Source organism: Pundamilia nyererei, unplaced genomic scaffold, assembly GCF_000239375.1.
Source record: "Pundamilia nyererei isolate P.nyererei 1_Seehausen unplaced genomic scaffold, PunNye1.0 scaffold00083, whole genome shotgun sequence".
Lineage (NCBI taxonomy): Eukaryota > Metazoa > Chordata > Actinopteri > Cichliformes > Cichlidae > Pundamilia > Pundamilia nyererei.
The window spans coordinates 2,778,282-2,800,130 of NW_005187484.1; the positions used below are offsets into that span (position 1 = coordinate 2,778,282).

Sequence of the window (21,849 nt, forward strand, 5' to 3'; positions counted from 1 at the left end):
TTTGCAGGCAGATTGTCGCTTGGGGTTCTACCTAATTCATCTTATAGGTCCCATGATCTGTCTATGGAGCAAGCGCGCCCTCATGCGGTGATCTCGCATGTCCCTGCAGTGTAACCCCCACTGTTGTTGCACGAGGCGACCACCGGAGGCGCTAGACGACACTGCAGTGACAGCCGCTCTCTGCTAACATTACCAGTCGGGCTCAGAGAAAGCACTAGGAGGAAACAGGGGCTGCACAATTAACAACAGTACAAACAAGGGGAGGCGACACGAGCAAGGAAAACAAAGCGGTTTTTGTTCCGAGGAGCACCTGGATTGCCTTTTACTGTCTTGACAAACCGGGAGAAACGAGTGAAAACGCCGTTTGCAAGGTATTGTGTTGTGAATAATATCCTATGAATTGTGGTTTGCAGGCATAGCTTTCTGAGCAAGTGGAAACGGTTTAGCTGAACCTAGCCTGCTGCTGATAGTTGCTAAAGCCAGGCATGGTTTTCAAAGCACTAACGCGAGGAGCCTCAGTCAGGCCTGGCTAACGTTAGGCCGAGTTAGCTAATTAACGTAGCCACTTTTACCTTATGATAGCTAGTGAGTTGGTAATATATTGCCACAACTCCTAGCAGCTGGAAATGAAGGTTTAGCAGCTGGAAAATGCTTGTAAGCAGTGGGCCTGCCGAGGCCTCCCGTGTGTCGACAGCACACACACAGTCATATACACACTTCCATAAGCCAGCCAACAGTAGCACGGTTGTTTGGTGGACTGTGATTGAAAAACTATAGGCCACGCTACCTTGCAAACAAATAAAGTTCGCTGTCCTGCAGAAATGAAAGAAAGCTAAGTGGCATATTGTTCCAGCTTTGCGGTAAATGCTCTTTTGTTTGCTAGACTCCATGTTATTCAGTATCCATTTTGTTAACATTGCGCAAAGTTGGCAGACTTCACACCATCACAAACCAGGCATGGATAACAGAGATGGGCGGTGCTCACTGTCAGGTTTATGTTGCACAGCTTATTGGGCCGTAGGTTTGCAATTAGCTTTTAAGTTGTACGAGTGGTAATACTTTCATTAAATAGATGTGTTGGTGTGTATAATATTTTTTAATATATCGCTTGGAAAATGTTTTAAATAAATCAGGGGACTTGACTAGCACTTGCTAGCAGCGAGTAGCGGTTGCTAGCTTACCTTCAGGTAGCAGGGCACCCGCTGCTGTCTGGACTGAGAGATGGTGAGGTTAACGTTGAGCTGTTCTATGGCACTGTATTGTTTGAGTTCTGGTAGGTACTTATAGGACAGGATTCACTGTCACTTGCCACGACAAGTATTTCTAGGCTAATTTACCCAAAGAGAGGTCGAGCGGGTTTGGATTTTCTTTTTTCTCTCTCTATTTTTTTGTCTGTCCTAACACAGACAGGTTGGCACAATTTTACTCGGACTCCTGATTAGTACCGGAGTCATTGTGGGTTAGATGTGATCTACCGATTTTGAACGCACCATATGTATTTCCCTCCTATTTGCGTCACTGGTACTGTGTCAGGTCAGGAGCAGAGAGGCGCTTCTGCTGCCTACATTAACGAGCATTAGCCTGCGCGAAAGACGCATGTGGCCACCTGGCGAAGCTGAAGCCTGTGTACGTTAACGAAGCTGTGAGCAAGCAAAAACCATCCGCTTGGGAACATAAGGCTCTCCTGTTTCAGCTCTGTCACACATGACACATCATATATGAATGGTGGGCAACAGCAGCAGCCTGCCACCCCACTTTGGTTGCTGCTCGGTTTTATATTCCTGGCTCCAGCATTGCTTTCTAAATGTGGACTCCCTGCCAAGATATAAGAGGAAGTGTGTGACAGCTCCAGGGTTTGTGTGCACAGTTTAGAGGATCCTGGCTGGAAAACAGGTTGGTGGCAGTGCCAGATTTGTACCTTTTTAGATCACTAAATTCACCAAACATCAAGTAGAAATATGTCCTAAAAGGGCAGCACGCTTTCTATTTTTCCTCCAGCTAACCTGATCATGAGAATGGGATTACAGTTCACTGGCCTGGTGTTGCCTCTTCGTGACTGTTCATGAAACTTTGACTTTTGCCCTGCCCTGTGAACTTAGGGTTGTTGGGTGGGTTGGAGAATTTCTTAGAAAGGGGTCCTTGTTAAGGCACACAGTTAAACAGGAGCAGCAGTGAGATATGAGATGGTGACATCAGTCGATTGCACCACCCGTGGCCTTGCTAGGGTCTTTAGTGTTTGTTTTTTTGGTATCGTTTGAGGATTTAGTTTTATAGATTTGTGACTCAAAGGGTGTATTTACAAACCTAAATTTGAACTGATAAAGTATATTTGGCAATGTAGTGTCTGTTTAGGTATGCTATTGAAGTGAAGGAGTCGGGCATACAAAGGTCTGAGGTGGTGTCTTCATTTATGTGGCCCTGTGTCATAGTAAGCTCATTTCACAGTTAATCATTTACTAATAATGACCAAAAAACTTCACAAGCTTTTACAGCTGCTAAATGAAGCTTTAAAGGTCAGATCTAGATATGTGCAAATCATTAAAAAAACATATTTCCACAAATTTATTTCTATAACTAACATGAGCTTGACTTTTATTAGCATTGAGAGCTTCTTTGGGACTTACTACGTAGGTTAGTGTTTGTTACAGGATATATGGAGTGCACCACTGCCCTGCCCCCACCCAACTTCTACTTCTCAGCTCAAAGTTGCATAACAATACAACTTCATCAAAGGCTCAATCCAGAGTAATGACATGAGCAGCATTTCTGCTTATCCAATGAACATTTGCCAAAAACGCTAATTCATAAGATAAAAAAAAAAAAAAAATCTCTTCTTGTCTTGAATACAGTAACAAGTAGAGGGATACATTTACTGCTACCATGCACACCTGTAAGTGCAGCAGCAGTCAATACATTTCCTGTTTCTGCGGTATTTAACCTTTCAAACTTCTCCTGTTCAGGGTTTTGTGTCTGCTCGTTTTACCATTTCTGTGATTGTACTTGGTCTTATCTGAAAGGTGGATTTGTTTTACATTTCTTTCCTCAGGTGGACAGTCGGCTGCCTGGTCACTCGTGGTAACTCTCCGCCATGCCTTTCCCCTTTGGCAAGTCCCACAAGTCGCCGGCGGACATCGTCAAGAATCTTAAGGACAGCATGACTGTGCTTGAGAAGCACGACATCTCAGACAAAAAGGCAGAGAAGGTAGGGTGAATCTCTTCATCTGTCAGGTGCAGTGTCCGTCACCTAAGAGAGTTCACTGTACTTAGTGACACGAGTTTGAAGGAATTTGTTTAAACTTTGAGATAATCTGATATGTTGATGTTGTGCCCTGGATTAATTTGTGTGTTCAGGCTACAGAGGAGGTGTCAAAGAGTCTTGTGGCCATGAAGGAGATCTTGTATGGGACTAATGAAAAAGAGCCCCAGACAGAAGCAGTGGCCCAGCTCGCCCAGGAACTCTACAACAGTGGATTACTCAGCACCCTGATAGCAGACCTGCAGCTCATCGACTTTGAGGTGAGACTTTTGATGTGAAGTTGAAAGAACAGGAACTACTGGTAGATATTGAACAGTGGTCTCAATTTATCCAAGGTATGCAAGCATTGCAAGAATGCGTCTTACAGGGGCACTAACCTAATAAAATATCTGCAGTTAGAAGCCATTAGCAGCTTTACAGTGACATGTAAGGTCTAGCACTTAGCACACATGATGTAGAGGATTCCGATTGTGGTGAGAAAGTTTGAAAAGGTGTGGATACATTTTATTTCTCACTGCAAACATAAAGGGAACGCACAATAAAACCAACTAGAGAGCACTAACGTTTACCCTGTTCACTAACAGCAAGGACTTAAGCCTACATTAATCAGTCAGTATAAGTGGATGGATATTGATGATCTGAAAGCAAAACAGTGTTAAGTCATAATGTTTGTCCCATTCTTGCTATTTATTTTAGGAACTTTGTTGATCCACTAATTGTTTCAGGTGTTGTTTTTAATTTGTTTAAAATCACTTCACATTAATATTAGTTGAAGAATCACTTTATGTTGTGACATGTGCCTTACTTTGATTCACAAAATGGAAACAGTAAATGAAAATAAAAAATTATTCTTGCGTTTGTGGTATGCTTGCACTCTGGGGATGTCCAATCTGCCTGCAGAGAGCTCTGTTGTACAGTCGTTGTGTGGACCACTCTTGCTTATGCTTTTGTCCGTCTGCCAGCTGTGCAGAAGAGTGAAGTTCCAATAAACAAAGAGCTGAAGTGAAACAGAGTGTTAAGAACTATGAAAAGTGTCACTTCAGCACTGTCTGTGCTTTTCATGCTATTTGTTTTTTTTGTTTTTTATCTTTGAATTTCTTTTTGCGGTTCTGCAGTTCCCGGTTAACTCTGCTGTTGCTCCCATGCCTATTCCAGTCTACTTGTCAACCAATTGGCATTTGGCAGAAGTATGTGTCATCTGCTTCCAGCAACACGCAGTCAGGATTTAGGAGGAGTGCATCTGCCATGGGTGAAAACCCCGCCCCTCCCATCCAAACACAAAAGTGTACGCATACGCAGACAGACACATGTGCATCATAAATGATGTTTAACATGTCAGTGTTCTGTTGGTCATCATTGTGTGTTGGCAGTGGACCTGCAGTAACTTTACACTCACTGATGATTTGTTTTTGTTTTTTTCCCCACTAATTCACAGTAGCAAATGCACAAATCAAATGCAGTATAGCAAATGATATAACTAAATATAAAATGCCCTCTGTGTTAGTGTCAAAGGATAACCTGTCTAGGGTTTAATCCGCCTCTTTCCCTATAATACCTGAGGTAGGATCCAGCCCCCTGATGACCCTGATAAGAATAGAGCGAATGGATGCATGGATAAAATGACTTAAGAGCAATATTCGGGTCTGCAAATTAAATTAGGTTCCTGAACTTGGGTAAAAAAATTATTTAAGTATGCTTCTTGTAAATATGTAATTGATTGCTTAAAAATAAAAGCTAAAAAGTACTGTAGTACTGTTGTTTTTGTCTTTAAAGGTTTTTTAAAGCATTTTGTTTTTAAAACAATGGTGCAGGAACTAAACTATGTATGAGAAAGAAAAAGCAGGATGTTTCGAAAAAGTGCACGTGGATTGACAGCTTGCTATTAATGACAAACCTGCCTGTTTTGATATGTGAGCAAACTCATGTCTCGCTGCAATATGTCATGGTGTGTGTGGTAACTGCTGCAGGCTTCCCTGACTCACCCCATCACAGTGTGACTCACTGTGCTGTGTGATCCTTCTTCCTCTTTTACCCTCGCTCATACTGCCTCCTTGCTCAAAAGAAAAGCCTGGTGAACAGTTGCAAAGCACAAGAGTCCAATATCAAAGTGTGACAGTAATTTGATATTTCTGATAACTTTACACACTTTATATGTTCAGTTTTGCCAGTATACGACAGTGTCTCTCTTTTTGGCTCCTCTGTTTAGTGCGGTTTCCTGTCAATATGTTCAAACCTCAAGAGAACGAATCTTTCATCAAGGTTTTATTGCCACACTGCAGAAAATTAAAAATGCAGCAGATTCCTAGCCATTCATTAGCTGTTATGTAATAAAGCACCACACCTTACATTTACAACGGCCTCTTGGCTTTCCACCCAGAGAGCTTGTTGTAAAATGACTTCATGTATAAATTCTCTATTGTGTGCATTTCTGTTCTGTCTAAGCCTTCATGTGGTATTTTTCTGTCAGGGTAAAAAAGATGTGGCTCAGATTTTCAACAACATCCTGAGGCGTCAGATTGGTACTCGGACACCCACGGTGGAGTATCTTTGCACCCAGCAGAATATTCTCTTCATGCTGCTTAAAGGGTAAGAGCATATACACGTAGTAATACTGCCCCCCCCCAATGATTATTTCATTATAATTGTTGTTGTTAACAGTACTTGGTATTGAAAAGACCAAGGAACCAAGTAACTTCTTCCTAGCATAAAGGGAAATGAGAGCTGCTGCCTATATAAGAAAAGTAAAAATAGAACAAGCAGTCCAGTTCACTACAGATTATAAAAACACCAGTATAAGGCATCCTAGAGTGCTACACCTTGTGGAAGGTGGCTCGTTTCTGTGCACCTCATCCACGCTTACAGATATCCCCTGGTCTGCCCTTCACCTTGTCTAATTTTGCAGTAATAGAGCAGCTACTAGTAACACAAACAGTTACACTTTTCTTGTTTTTTAGAGTACAACAAGCTACATGCAAGTCCAGGCTGGAATAAGTTTGTGAATCACTGTGCTCAAAATGTCAGGTGTTTCAGTTAGATAGAATTGGAAGTCTGCGCTTCTCAGATTCAGTAGTTCAGTGAAGGTTTGAAAAGGTAAGTGGAGAGGTTATACAACACATGAGAAGCACAACTGGTTTTGTGTTGTCAGTTTAGTCAGATTGTTTCTGTCTTTCTGACTTGGATGAAGATATGAGAATATTTGGAGTCACCTGTGCAGAAATCCTAGCGACTCCAAAGGATTTAAAAATCTCTTCTTAAACCTGTTTTGTGAAAACCAAGCACACGACACGAGGATCAGTCATTTTGTGCCAGGGGCACGGTGAATAGATGCACTACTGTACTGCACAGCTTGACGTGACTGAAGCTTTCTGTTCTTTGTGTTTGTTCAATTAATCCCAAGGGAAACTATTTAAATGTCTGCAGTAAAGTGGTGCTCTGAAAGAACATGCATCTTGTGCGCATACTCCCATTGTGATAGGACTAATGAGGATTTCCCTTGTTGTGTGTTGCACAGTGGAATTGATCCTCATTATCAGTAGTGTAAACATCATAAGCTTTCACCCAGCTCAGTCACTATCCCTGCTTTGTCTTTCCTGAAAACTGAAGGATCTTTGGCTGGCTGCACTCAGTTTAAACACTGGAAGTCTGTTTTATGTGAAACTGGTGGGGCCATATCATACCGTTCACGGTAATACCAGTATAATGTTGGGCAACGATAAGAAAATGAAATATTGCCATAGAATATGGGTAAAACGCGCATGCGCAGTGCCTTTGTTTTCATATGCACATGGCGGAAAAAGCATGCCAGCGACGGAGAATGAGAAGGGCGAAAGCGGATTGTTGAATGAAACAGATGAACCAGAATTGATTTGTAAAAATGCTGCAACTTCAGTGATGTGGAACTGGTTTAGCTTTTCGTCCGTCAGCTACACAACAAAGTTTTTTTGCACTAATAAAGTTGTGGAGTTGTAAAGTATCTTGTCTAGTGTCAATTATATCGTCAGTTATATTGTTATCGCAAATTTTCAATGTATATCGTGATAAATATTTGTAGTCATATCGGCCTGCTCTTGTTCTGTACACCATTATTATGCCAAACATTTTGCAGCTCACTGTGTTCTTGTTTTCAGTTTTTCAGGAAACCATCCATCCTCCTGCCGCTTGTGTTTGCGTGCATGTGAAATACAAAATGAGAAATCATTTTCCATATGTTGATGTTATATGCAGGTATGAGTCTCCAGAGATTGCACTGAACTGCGGTATCATGCTGAGGGAGTGCATCAGACATGAGCCACTGGCCAAAATCACACTGTGGTCAGAACAATTCTACGACTTCTTCAGATACGTGGAGATGTCCACATTCGACATTGCCTCAGACGCATTTGCCACTTTCAAAGTAAGTCAGCAAAGTTGTTAATCTATTGAAGTAATGCTCTAAAAACATCTGTGGTTCCTCATAGCTGTAACTACCTAAACAGCTTAAAGAAAACAGACTTGACAAAGCACAGTCACCAAACGTGCGTCGGCTGCTGCTGCAGAAATGATGAAAGCAATGCCTTGAATTAAAAACCAGATCTCAACACTTCAGCTCTCATGATCTGCCTCTTAGATTCAAAAGGGAAAACCTGGTCATGCTTTTATGTTTATGACAGTTTAAATAGCTGTTTATATTATTATGTAAGCCCTTGCTTGTAGTTTGCTACTTCAGTGTCCCATTGGAGCAGCTCATGTTTAAGATGGTATTTTTTCAGGATGGGGACGACAGGCCAGTGCCAGCTTTGAGCATGCAAATCGAGGGCCAAGTTGCAGTACATGTAAAATAATCACTCAAAGAGAGTGTAAGAAGCAACAGAAAGTTTATTACTTTATTCCCCTGGCATGACACACAGCTGTTCTCTGTCATGCTGAGAGATTTTTTTTATTTTATTCTTTTTTTGGGGGGGATTCTCCACTAAAGGGTATCTGAAAATGGCTAAATCAGGCAACAAAGTCACTAAGTACAAGACAGCGATGTGAACTGAAGCAGGATGATTACTGCTGTGAGTGAGAGGGGTTTTCTTCTAGACACATATTTAAAAGAAAAAAGAAAGAAAAACCTGATAAATCCAAGTAGTCAAGTGTTTTAAGTGCACGGCCCTTTGTTAACTTTGATAGAAACCAAACAAGCTGTGTAGTTACTGTGGAGTTCTTTGACTATTTTAAATCTTGTGCTATTCAAAAAGACTTTTACACCTTTACTTATTGAATACAGGTACTGGCATGTTAGTCTTGACAGTAAACGTATTCATTCCATCCAGCAAGAGATAACTTTGATAAACCATTGTAATAAAGCATTTGTCTGCTGTCTTGGAAGAGTTTCAGTCATCAGACAGTGAGCTGACATGTCTTTTCTCGCTAATTTTTAGCTTCAGAGTGGTTCATTTAGTGACAAAACGTAAATGGATTTCTTTGGGTTGTGGTTTGTATCTGCGCTGTACAAATAGGAGACAGATGGGACCCAGTCATAACTGTCAGGTCTGAATGTGTCGCTGATAGTTGGCTTTGTCTGTTTCCAGGACCTCCTTACAAGACACAAGCTACTCAGCGCAGAGTTTCTGGAACAACATTATGACAGAGTAAGTTCACATTTAACTAAAAATATCTAGATTAGATCAAAATATGTAAAAAATGTACTCTTAAATAAACCATATAGCCTCACCCCTGCCAAGGATAGTGTTTGAGACAACTATAAGCTTTAGATTAAAAAACAAAAACAGTTTCTTTTGACCAATTACGTGTGAATTAGGTCTGTCTCTGTTAGTCAGGCGGTTTAAGATGCTGGCAATCTCTTTTTCTAACAACATCAAACCAGCCATTTGGGAGATAATTTGCAGGCTGGGAGCACAACATAGCTGTCAGTCCGTGAGAGGAAAAGCTCTCATTTTCCTGTCACAGTGTTTTGATACAAGATACAGATGTAATTGTGAAAACACCGCTTGAAGCATTTAGATGACTGCCTCTCTCGCTGACCACTTGTATTTTGTCTGCCTCACTGCCTCTTTCTCTGCTGCTCTAGTTCTTTAGTGAATATGAGAAGCTGCTCCACTCAGAAAACTACGTGACTAAAAGGCAGTCCCTCAAGGTAAGAGCCCAGGATTGTGCCAGTAAAGAGGTTTCAAGTAGTGGTGCAACTCTATTCAGAGAGCTATTTAAAAATGGTTTCTAGTGTTGGGTTTCTCTGAATCACTCTTAACATGACTGCCATCTAGTGGTTAGACCACAAACGTACGCGGTTATTTAAAGAGCTTTAATGGCTCCTTCACTGGCCTCATGTTTGGAGTGTTTAATTCGATTTCAGTCTGAAGACTGAGTACTTGATGACTAAATCTGTAATCCAGATGTTTGACCACTGGTGATTCTCGAACACATTTTTATTGCCTTATTCATGATCACTAATGATTATATACAAACGAGTAAAGCGTGACTACTTATTTAAATATAGTAGAAGAAATACACTGATGGAATACATTTTTATTTCTTTTCTCACTCTAGTTGTTGGGGGAGTTGCTCCTCGACCGGCACAACTTCACCATTATGACAAAATACATCAGCAAGCCAGAGAATCTCAAACTCATGATGAACCTGCTACGGGACAAGAGCCGCAACATCCAGTTCGAGGCTTTCCACGTTTTTAAGGTAGAATCAAAGCACTGTATGCTAGTCCTTTCTACAGAAGAGGCAAAGAAAATATTAAGGTGCTTAATGCACTTCCTGATTTAATAGTGTTGTGTTAATAGTGTTGTATTCAAGACATCAGGCAGACTTTCTTCTAATTTCTTCTACTTTTCATGTGGATCATTTCTAGTTCTGTTCTGCTTTCTTTTGCTTAGTGGAAGAAGCAGCAGGTAGAGAACTGATTCATGTGCCAATACGCTGAATTCACTGAGCCTGCAATGCAGAGCACAGACTACTGTCACTGCCTGCAGTTCAAGACAGAGCTGCACCAGTTCATGGAGTAGTTCAATTATAAAAAATTCCTGACACAAATGTTTTGCTTCAGTGCTTCATTTAACACACAGCTGTGCAGCGCATCGATGTGTTAAACAATGTAAACATGAGCATTTCAACTACATTTGTGACTAAAAACAGACCTGCAGTACAAACGTATTTAGGAGCAACGTGTGAATAAAGAAATCTGACAACATTAAGCCCACAGAGTTTTAAACAAACACTGACAACACAACAGCAGCAGTGATGATGACACAGGCACAGTTTAACGTACATGCAGCAAACGGGGTGAGTCTCATGGCGGACATGGGATGCACTAGATCATATTTATTTCAAACATTTTTCAGATTGAAAATGAAACAAATTATAGTGTTCACTAAATTACATTAATATTTAAAAATAAGAAAAAATAGCTTTTAAAAAAAAATAAAAATGTATATGGGCCAGTAAAACTCTGAGCCACTGACCTGAGGGTTGTTAGGTTGGACACATTGGTATTATTATCATCCATACATACATCGATCGTGGGGCAGCAGCCCAGCCCTGACCTCCCTCTCCCCAGCCACCTCCTCCAGCTTGTCCGTTGGAACACCAAGGCGTTCCCAGGCCAGGCTAGAGAGATGATCTCTACAGTATGTCCTGGGTGTGTCCCGGGGCCTCCTCCCGGTGGGACATGCCCGGAAAACCTTGCCCAGGAGGCGCCCAGGGGGCATCCTTGTCAGATGCCCAAACCACCTCAAAAGGCTCCTTTCGATGTGAAGGAGCAGTGGCTCTACTCTGAGCCCCTCCCGGATGGCTGAGCTTCTCATCCTATGTCTAAGGGAGAGACTTAGATTCCCTCTACCTTATCGTGGTTGAAGGGTTTGTGTGTCCCAGGGATCCCAGGGGCGATGTTGTTAGGGTTTTTTTTTCTTTTGTTTGTTTTTGGCCCCTGGTAGGGTCTCCCATGGAAAATTGGTTCTGGGTGAGGGACCAGACAAAGAGCAATTGAGAAGACCCCTATGAGAAGACCATTGAGGGAACAGTTCACCCTGTCCGGGATAGGGTTGTTGATATTAATGTTATTATTATCATTAATGTTTTCATAGCAGCAGTATAAGAATTTGGCATCAAAGCACAGAGCACACTTCAAAATGCTGGTATGCTCGCGTTTCTTGCAGCCACCACTTTCTTCTTTAAAGGCTTACAATGAAAACACATGAACACACACCTCTTCTACCTTGTTGTATATGCATCGAATTTTATTCAACTCTGACATATGACTCTACTTGAGATATTTATGTTTTTGCATTTAAGAAAATGTTTTCTTTAAAGAATAAATTTTTATATGACCTCTACATACAGTCAAAGGGTTTAGTTGTTGTTTTTGTTTGTTTTTTGGCAAATCTGAGCTTTTTATTCTGAAAGATCCTCTTTTCTCTTTGAAATATTTATTATTGCTCATTAATAGGACAAAAGTATTTCTCATCAGATTTTTCATTAATCGATGGAATAACAGAGTACTCGGTTACTAATATAATCAATAGTGCAATATATATTGTTACTATTTAGTGAGTTATTTGGTGAAGTGTTGGTGAGCCTCTTCTTGTGAGCACATGTGGTCCTGCTAGCACCACAGATACAGATTCTGTAGAAAACAAAATCATGAAAAATTCCCTCTTTCTGTGTCTCTCCACAGGTGTTTGTGGCCAACCCGAACAAGACACAGCCCATCCTCGACATCCTGCTGAAGAACCAGACCAAACTCATCGAGTTTCTGAGCAAGTTCCAAAACGACAGGACAGAAGACGAACAGTTCAACGATGAAAAGACTTACCTGGTCAAACAGATCAGGGATCTTAAGAAGCCTGCACCTCAGGAGGCCTGAGGCGAAGAGCGTGCAGAAGTTTAGGGGGGGAGCCACCAGGACCATGTCTGGACAACATCCAGGCGACATTTGCTTAATGGACCCCATCAGCAGCTGCTGTTCTGGTTTCTGAACAAAATTTAAGAAACAAATTTAAAAAAAAAAAAGAAAAGAAGAAGAACAAATCTACTCGTATCAACTCGTCAGGAAGTTGCCAGCTCCTCTGCACCCCGGAACTTTTTTCTTTTTGTTCCTTTCAGTCTTTTTCCCTCAAAAGAGAAAATAATAGTTGCTGCTGCTTTCTTGCACATCGAGACATTTACGGTATATTATATTGACACAACCCATCAAACATAGTGGCAGAAAATATCTGTGCGTTTAAAGTAAGGCAGACTTCCTGCAACAAAAATGGACCCGTTTACACAAACATGCGTATTACAAAAAAACCAAAACATGCATACACACACGCTGCAAGAATGTCACCTAACATCTTGGAAATGGTACGAGCAAGTTGAACATTGGTGTGTGTGTGTGTGGTCGTTGCATGCCTCGAAATGTGACCGATCCATTGCTGTGCCCGGCGTCGGCTCTGTGATGGCCTGCCGAGCCCGGCACCCACGTTCAGTGCCACAAACTGAAATTTGTGTGCATCACAGCAACATGTATGCCTTCATCCAACAAAGCAACAGCGGCGGCTCGTTTTACAGGGGCGAACTCTCAGACGCCATCGCACCGTTTACCTCCCGTGTGCTTCATCACCACAGGGCACATGAAGCACAGGCACAAAGCAGGGAGGGAGGAAAGGTATAATTCTGGTGAAGCCCAAGACATGGACATTTTTATTGTTTTCTGGGACAGGATGAACATGTACATATGCCTTTTTGTTTCTTTTCTTTTGCTTTGTAGATTTTTGTTTAACCTTGACACATGAATATATATTATATATATTACCTTAAACATAATGTTTTCGGTTAATTGTAATCAAATTGCTTTCTAAACCATAAAAAACAACACAAGTTAAGTGACATTGTTTTTGCATTTCATTTTACTGCTGATTGCTGGTGGGTTTCTTTGTACATACTTTGAAGGGCCAGCTCACATTTAGCTAACCTTATAGGATATTAACAATTTGTCCAGCAGAGGAATGTCATTGTATTAGCTCTGGATCTCTTAATCTTCTTTTTATTCTCCATCTACATTTTTGAGTATTTCAGACTCAGACTGCTGAATATGTATTGGGGGAGGTGATGTAGGCGCAGAGCATTTACTGAAACATTAAAGCCTGTGTGTTTGTGCACTTTGTGAAGTACTGGATGATCAGCATCACTTAACTGGAGTTAGGGTGATGAAGATTTCCCCAGTTTCTTCATTAACTTGTTTTTTTTTTTTTTCTTTCTCACTGTTTGGCATGAGGCCCCAGAGTGCTGTGCAGCCCCACAGTGAGTGTACTTCTGGGGTGACCTCGTTAGGACTTTGGAAACTCAGCACATCTTTCCACATTCTTACCCCACCCCCTACACCCTTTTTTTCCCCTTGTGTTTGAGCCTGTCTCTTCAGAGGGTTGATTTAATTCCAGTACAATTGTGAGCGTAAAGCATTGTGGGTAGCAGAGTACTTTGGGCATCTTGGATTGTCCTCATGGTGCTGAGCAAAACTGATGAAACCACAGATTTTTCTGCATTTACACTGAACTCGGGCAACGTGTTATGGTCAACACATTCAAGCAATTTAGACAGAAACCAGAAGCCCATAGTTCTTCCATGAGCATTGAACAAGCATGTTGCTCCACTGGCTGTGCATGATGCTGTACTAAAGATGTTGTACTGGAATTGGTTTTTCCAGCTATTTAACAACATTGAAATGTCCAGTTGAACTCTTGGCTACATGGCTGTACGCTGGCTTTGACTCCAGTTTCAGCAACGAGCGTGTGGGTGCTTTCAGAAGTGTCAAAGGCTTGGGCCCTACAATCGAAATAAAGGAATAAACACAAAACAAACAAAAAAAAAAATTTGGAATAAAACAAAGCCTGTTGTTGCTTTCCTTCTGACTATCAAAGTCTCGGCTGTTGATTGTATGTGTGCTCTGTGATTCTAAGGTTCATGTGGGTACTTGGTAAAAGCATTACAAAGTCAAGTGTCTTGTAAATAGCCTTTTCTAATTTCTCCACTCATTTTCAGTCCAGTCCTTGTACCTGACCATTAACACTGACTGATGAATCCTTCTAACATAAAGAAGGGAATCGCTCAGTCTATGCAGAACAGACAACTTACAAAAAGCAAAAGTTGTAATTGAATCTTTAGGAACTTTGTTACCATTCTTTAGTTGAACCTATGGAAACTGCCAAAGATAAAATGGCGACAGACACAAAAAAGTATTTCTGAAACACCGAGGTGATTCCTAAGGAGCTGTTAGCTCAAAACGTATAATATCCCAGCATGGTGTGAAGGGTGTCCTTAAATAAGGAAGCTAGAAATGTGGAGGATGAAAGAAGTTTCAGGCCTTAACGCTACAACAGATAAACGGTGTCTGAATCCATGTTTATGGAGGACTTCAGGCGAGAGGTAGAACAGTGAATGTAGTGTCGTCTGTAAAACACAGTGGAGGGTCTGCCATGGTTTGTGATTTTACCAAAATTGATGGAATTACGAACACACAACTGTCAGACTTTGATCCACTGTGAAAGATCATCTAGAAAGCATCTGATTGGCAGTAATTTCATTTTTCTGCCAGTGCAGTAAACCCATATCTAGACAGTGTTCCACTGTGTGTTTTTCTACAAGTCACGGATTGGTGTCCCTAGAACCCGGACCTCAACATTACGAAAGCAGTGTGGGGTCATCTTAACAGAGAACATACCAAAAGGCAAAGAAGCGCTTTGAATGTCCTTCAAGGAGTTTGGAGAACTATTCCTGAAGAAACAACCCTGGTTTCTCGCTATATTAAGGCAGGACCTATACCACACCACATAGCAATATTCCAGTGTAGAAATACTGTTGTTGGAAAACTGACCTATCACTACTTGAGTATCAAAATTTAAGTGTCAAACCATAAAGTGCTCTTCAAGATCATGTATGTGCATGAAATCAGAGCCAGTCTGAGAAAAAGTTTGAGACGCTGAGAAATGAACACATTAAGCTGTGTGTGAATGCAGACCGATGACCGTTTCATGCAGTCACTGATGAAGACAACCAGATCAGGGTCAGAAGTGTGAGAAAAGACTAATAATTACTCACTACATCATCTTGTGGTACAAAGTGGTAGTACAGCGGCCACTCCATACTTCTTTAACACAGTGCATACATAGCACGGTTACCACTCTGCCTCACAGAAAGAAGGTCGTGGTTTTGAATCCACCATCTGGCCTTTCTATGTGGAGTTTGCATGTTCTCCCCGTGTCTGCGTGGGTTATCGCTGGGTACTCGCTCCCGCAGTCTAAAGACATGCAATTAGTGGGGTTAGGTTAATTATGGATAGATGGATATTTTGCACACAGACTTTAGCCGTTTCTTCATATTCTGTTGATAGGTTTAGTTAATTTTAAAAGATTTTAATAATTTCAAGCAGAAATTTAAGCTGAGGGGTAGATACGTTTGAATATATCAGCATATATTATTGTAAAATATCATTATAGCGACAGCCTTAGTTTTATATGGAAACTGTTTGTCTCGTTAATAAAGCTGTTCCTCTGAACAGTAAAGCGGCAGATTGGTCCTTTAAAGGACGATTACAAAAAAGCACACTTCCGGTGGGCAGAGACAAAAACAGAGAGGCACCCCGGTGGTGACAGCAGAGAAGAGGGCGAGAGTAAGGGATCTGTCTGAGAAAGGTGGCCAGCTATCGTCAACACAGCCCGAGAGTGAAGTCCCCTGCAGCGGATAGACAGGCGAGCAGTGACCGCCCCACTACCCCGGAGCCATGGTGAAGATCAGTTTCCAGGCTGTCTCGGGACAGAAAGTGGAAAAAGAGAGCGATGGCGACAAGACCGAGATCCTCATTCCTCATCCGATGGTGAGCAAAAGAGTCGCCTGTTCACATTTAACCCATTATAATCGAGCATGATATCAACTCTTGTGTGTAGATGGTCTTTATGTAACCCGATGCCTGCTGTGTGTCCAGCAGGCTCACCTGCCTGCTTGGTCCGCAGGGCAGCCTGCACCTGCTCGGTCATAAGCAGCAGCAGGGGGATTTTTTTCCCCTTTTTTTGACAGCATCTATCGACATTTGGTTGGGAACAAAAACATGTCATTGCTGTGACGCTTTCCTGTGCGCCAGCGCGCTTTGTGCACGTTTGATGCAAGTTATTCCAATGTGCAAAAATGCTTGCTCTTTAATCAGGGCTGCTTTGGGGGGATTACCCCCCCCCCCAAAAAAAGCCACAATGTACCAATTTAAAGGCTTTGTACTTGGTTTATCTGTCGATTTCCCCTGCAGTGCTGATGTATTCAACAAAAACAAAACCCTCAAGCTTTCAAAAAAAGGGTAGGGGGGGTAAAAAAAAAGGGGGGGTAGAATGCAAGAAATGCAGAGCTTTGGGATGACAAAATGGCAGATGGGTTGCCGAGGCTTGCAGCGCATGCAGGATTATTTGTCACAGCTCTAAAGGGAGGCAGAGCTGCGGAGTCCTGAAGTTTGCTGTGCTGCGGAATCCCCCTGCATCGCTCTTATTAAAAAATATATGGCTGAGCAGCAGAGACGACAAACACCGACAGAATACAGAGGAGGCGTCCGGCATTGCATAGGAAGTGAATATCGCAGGAGTGCAGAGCTGCGGCCCCTGAGTGACTTGCGCTCCTCCAAATGTACTGAACAGGAGACAGACAGACAGACAAGGCCTCATGGTGTGACACGCACTCAGCTGCTGCCACCACAATCCCATCTCAGTGGGACGGAGGAACACAAAGAACTTGCAAAAGTCTGCCTTCACACATACACTGCTGTCTCCTTGTCCTTGTGCACCCTCCAAATGCTCCTTCCAAAGAACAAAGGCTTGAAGAATCAAATTCAGCTCAAATAGCAAAAGCGGTGTCCTGGAATTAGGCACTCGGGCCATACCACGCAATGTTGGTGGGGTGAGGGGGGTGGTTGGTGAAAGCTTTCAAGCATTTTGAAGTCTTCTCCCTTTAAAAAACTAATAATAATAGGAACACACGCAAACACAGTTGCCATCATTTTTCTTTGAGGTATCCTCAAAGAGTTTTTTTTTTTCACATGCACACAGTTGTTATTTTTCCCTTCATAGCTCCAGCTAAGAATAGCAGCCCTTTGTTTCCTTACAGTCTGCTTTTCACAAGATAATTTCTCCTGCTGTAGTTACTCTGCAGCACATCTACAGTAATTCGCTGAGCCAGTTCTCAGATAGTAGCCACTCGCTGTGTGTGTGTGCGCGTTTCCTTTTACAAAAATAATGACTAACCGTGTGTAGTGCCACCCTCCAAACACTGGCTGGGCGCGTGGCATCAGCAGATGGGCTGCGAGACTGGAGGCGTCTGGGAAGATTACTCACTATCTAAGTCAAGTTTTCATTACCCGCCGTCTCCGTCAGCCTTTCCTCCTGTCCGAGATCCATGCTGCTAATTCCTGCAGTTAAATTCAGATTTCTTTTCAGCCACCCGTCACGCGATCGAATCGAAGCTGGCTAGAAATGCTGCTCTGTGCACTTCTCGAAGTTTTAATGTGTGCATTTGTGGTGTCCTCCAGGATGAGGAGGAGCTGGTCCTACCCCTGCGGCCCAAGAAGTCTCCTCTCAATGGCCTGTGCTGCCTGACGTTTGGTCTGGTGGTCTTCATGGCTGGTCTGGTTTTAGCCTCCATCTTTGTCTACCGCTACTACTTCATACCTCATGTAAGACCCGATTATTCTCTGCAGTGTGCCCTTGTTGGCCTTGCAATGAAACACTGCACTAAAAAATGGGGGGGGGGGGGGGAAATGTCCTTCTTTTTAAAGACAATAAATAATTGTAATGTTGCTGCAGTCGTGTTTCTTGGCTGCTGTGTTGCATTAAAAGCTGATCTGTGTGCATGTGTGTAGATCCCAGAGGAGAACTTGTTCCACTGCAGGGTGCTGTATGAAGACTCTGTGTACGCTCCGCTGCGTGGCCGTCAGGAGTTGGAGGAGAATGTCGGCATCTACCTGGCCGACAACTACGAGAAGATCACTGTGCCCGTGCCTCACTTTGGAGGAAGTGACCCTGCTGATATAATCCATGATTTCCACAGAGTGAGGACAAATATACACATGTTACATATAGGTCTGATATTCTACCCCTTAAAGACACATTAACGCCACACTCACATGTCTCCAGAATGTGTATTTCAAGTTTCAGCCTCAAATACAACGCATATAGATGCAGTTCTGAGCCAAAATGTGGGTTGTAACATTTTTTCAGTATGATAACTTCTTTTTTTTTCTTCTTCTAGTAAATGTGAACATGGAGTTTGTCTGAGTTCATGAAAATCTGCAGTCCAGGAGTATAGAACAGCTAGAGTTTTTCCACACAGCTCATAGGCTGCTTTAAAAACAAGACTTCATATTCGTTGTCTTTGTCAGCTGACAAGAATGGAAAAATATGAACATGAGGCAGATTTCATTGCTCATTCGGCTGCATCAGAGGGAGTGAGTGCAGAGCATCGGAAAGAAGCATACAGCTAGCAGAAAGTGGACTCTAACTATACTGTATACTCATTGCTCATTTGGCCAAAGTGCAAAGCTGTCGTCTAATGCTAACTAGCTTTGTTAGCAAAGTGCATCCATAGACTACATGGGTTTATTGCACTGCAGACACAGACACCTGCTACTTGGTGCTGAGAAAATAAGTAAATAAATGATGGAATTTAGCCCCATGCACTTATACAGTGAGCCTGATAATCATTCATATTTAAGGCTTTTTACAATTTTTTTTTATTTTTTTTACAAAACACAAAACTGTGTTTTGTAAACAAGTGGCCTTTTGAGGAACTGCGGTCTTCACCCATTCCACATTGGCTTTATCTTTCAACCACAAATGTTGCAAAATACACAGAAAGGCTAACATTACTGACTTACTTTAAATATCAAAGTTCAGTCAGTGAAATACTGACCTGCTTTTGTTTTTAAATGAGTTTAATTTTATTGGTAAAGCACCAAATGAAATTCTAGTCAGCTAAAGGTGCTTTACATTGTAAGGTAAAGACTCTACAGTAATGGAGAACTGGTCATAATTAGATTGCTTTGTTGTTGTTTCCAGGGACTGACTGCATACCATGACATTGCTCTGGACAAGTGCTACGTTATCGAGCTCAACACCACCATCGTGATGCCTCCGCGCAACCTCTGGGAGCTGCTTATCAATGTCAAGGTAACACAGCCCCAATCTTAGGCAACATCTTCAGCTGTTACCAAATGCTGGAAGCTAACATATTTAGCAGTGTAAGAAATGAATAAGAAGAAAACCACCCCACTTTTTTTCTTCCTTTATTTGTAATATCGTTGGTGTACTCTGTGATGTATTGATACACTGCTTATTATGTGGACACACTAACAACTAGCATGGCTTAGTAAGTCTGTCACAGCTTCCCAAGCTTTTTAATTTAAAGAAAAAAAAATGTAACCTACTTTGCTGATGTTCGAAGGAGTTGATACTTTTGGCAAAGTTAAAATTAATTTTGGTGGATTAACACCATTTTGGTGTTGTTTAACTGGAAACATTCCTCTGCTACAATTTGCCAGCATTAAAAGTCACTCGGGAAAATTTCCACAGATGTCAGTCCCCTCAAGAATTAGTATTGCAGCATCATCAGCCCCTTTGTGTTCCCACCGAGCTTGTTACTGTGTCTCTTGCAGAAGGGCACATACTTGCCTCAGACCTACATCATCCATGAAGAGATGGTGGTGACCGGCAAAGTGCACAACATGCGTCAGCTGGGACCTTTCATCTATCGCCTGTGCAACGGGAAGGACACGTACCGCCTGAACCGCCGCGTCACCCGCAGGCGTACGTTGGGGTTAATGGGGCCATTAAAAAGAGCTGATACATGCCTGTGTTTTTGTTTTCTTTTGGGGGATTAAGAGGTTTTATCGTTTAAGCTGTGATGGTATCTGAAGTTCAGCGACTCGGCTGATCGCCTCTCTGTGTCTCGCCCCATTTTCCCTCATAGGCATCAACAAGCGTGACACGAAGGACTGCCACCACATCCGCCACTTTGAGAATACATTTGTGGTGGAGACGGTTATCTGCGATGAAGCGTAAACGCGACTGTCATCTGTGAGATTCCCGCCCACACAAAGGCACATCACCAGTCATGTCTCCAGCCACTGTAGCACCCTCCTGTGGATCTGATCATGTCTGAGTTGCACTTTACTTGTTTTTGTTTTGTTTTTAATTTTATTTCAGTACCTCCCCTTTATTCTGTTTCGAATTAGGTAATATTTACCCTAAAGTGTGATGCAATACTAAGCTGCTGGTTATGTCACAGGATTTTCCATGTAGCAAAGGCCTTAAGCCAAAAATAATGATTTCAAGACATCTCCTCTTTGGGGATTTGTATGATGGTTACCGTTGCCGGGGGAGACGACTTTCTCCCCATGTTGTTTTGTTATGCTCCCCTTGAGGTTACGTTGTTTTCCTTAGTTATCTACACAAAGCATGAGGTATTGCCTTCCTGAGCAAACATGGATTCATTTATATTTTCTCATGTTCAGTGTAATGTAACTGTTGATGACTAGTAGCTTGCTTGCATCTTTAGCCTCTTGCTTACCTGTTGCTTCCTCGCTTCTGCCTTCATCCTGTTAAAAAGCACTATCGCACAGTAGACTTTAGACCAGGCTGCATTGGGCATTACACTTACTATTTTTCTTCTTTGGGAATAATATTCTGCCCCTGAAACACAGACCCATATTTCTTTTTGACCTCTAATTTGTCACACTTTTTCTTCCCCCCCCCGTCCCCACTACTTTTCTGAATCGTTTTAGACTAACCTTTGTTTTCCCTTGCATGTGTTTATGTATAAGAGAAACAGCACTCTTAGAATGTTTTGTAAAACCACGTTTAAAGCCTTAGTCCAGAGTCAGAGACTGGACTAAAGTCAAAACAAGTGAAAGGGAGCGTATTATATGTTAGATGAACAAAACCAACTGTGATCTGTATATTTTGTCTGCCAATGAAATCTGTCTGTGAATAAAGTAGTAAAAAAAATGACTGAGTTGAGGCATATGTTACTTTATTTCAAACGTTACTAGGCTTCAGTCAGTATCTTATGAATGTAAAAAGGCTAAGGGGGTTTTGTTGTCACCATACGAGTGGGTGGGCAAGCAATGTGGACACCCAAATTTGTGAATACAATGACTCAAGAAAGAAGCGATGCAGGAGTTTCAAAGTGACAGCGTAGGTGTATCTTCGACAAGTTTTAATCTCAGTGACCTAGACTTCGAGGTTGGAGGTCAGAGGTCAAGTTTTTTTGAAAATTCTGTGAATGCGATAACTGGAGAAAAAGCTGACAAAGGATTTTGAATTCAACACCATGGGAGCATCCAGTAGGAGGCTGAGGGTTGACGCTGGCTGCTGCCAGTATTTTTCATTTTATGGTTTCTATTTTGTGTTCTGTACCGATTTAAACATTTCTATAGTAAAATCCTCGTGTGAACCTGCAGCTCTGCCAGCAACTACATTTCCAGTCACCATTAATCAAAAACATAAAATCTCCCTAGATTTTCTAAAGAAATCTCTTAAAGTAAAAGAGGTGACTTTGATGTGTTGGTTATTTGTTTTGCATAATGAAATCGCTCTTAA

General features: G+C 41.9%; 2 protein-coding genes across 4 annotated transcripts; both read left to right on the forward strand.

The window, feature by feature from the left end:
• The first annotated feature begins 146 nt into the window (after positions 1–146).
• Positions 147–14,110, forward strand: cab39 (calcium binding protein 39). 3 transcript variants are annotated; one of them, XM_005738373.2, is made up of 9 exons: positions 147–371; positions 3,047–3,202; positions 3,352–3,516; positions 5,724–5,842; positions 7,481–7,649; positions 8,809–8,868; positions 9,309–9,374; positions 9,785–9,928; positions 11,919–14,110. In XM_005738373.2, exons 2-9 carry the CDS (start codon positions 3,089–3,091, stop codon positions 12,105–12,107), a joined length of 1,026 nt encoding a protein of 341 aa, XP_005738430.1. In that variant the 5' UTR covers positions 147–371; positions 3,047–3,088; the 3' UTR covers positions 12,108–14,110. The 3 variants fall into 3 exon arrangements, with proteins under 3 accessions (XP_005738430.1, XP_005738432.1, XP_005738431.1); XM_005738375.2 differs by lacking the exon at positions 147–371 and adding an exon at positions 1,193–1,224; XM_005738374.2 differs by lacking the exon at positions 147–371 and adding an exon at positions 1,435–1,893.
• A 1,707-nt stretch (positions 14,111–15,817) lies between these two features.
• On the forward strand, positions 15,818–21,262 carry itm2ca (integral membrane protein 2Ca). The gene is made up of 6 exons (XM_005738376.2): positions 15,818–16,094; positions 17,784–17,927; positions 18,114–18,302; positions 19,309–19,419; positions 19,905–20,055; positions 20,219–21,262. The coding sequence occupies exons 1-6, from the start codon at positions 16,002–16,004 to the stop codon at positions 20,308–20,310; spliced, it is 780 nt and encodes a 259-aa protein (XP_005738433.1). The 5' UTR covers positions 15,818–16,001; the 3' UTR covers positions 20,311–21,262.
• Positions 21,263–21,849: the final 587 nt, after the last annotated feature.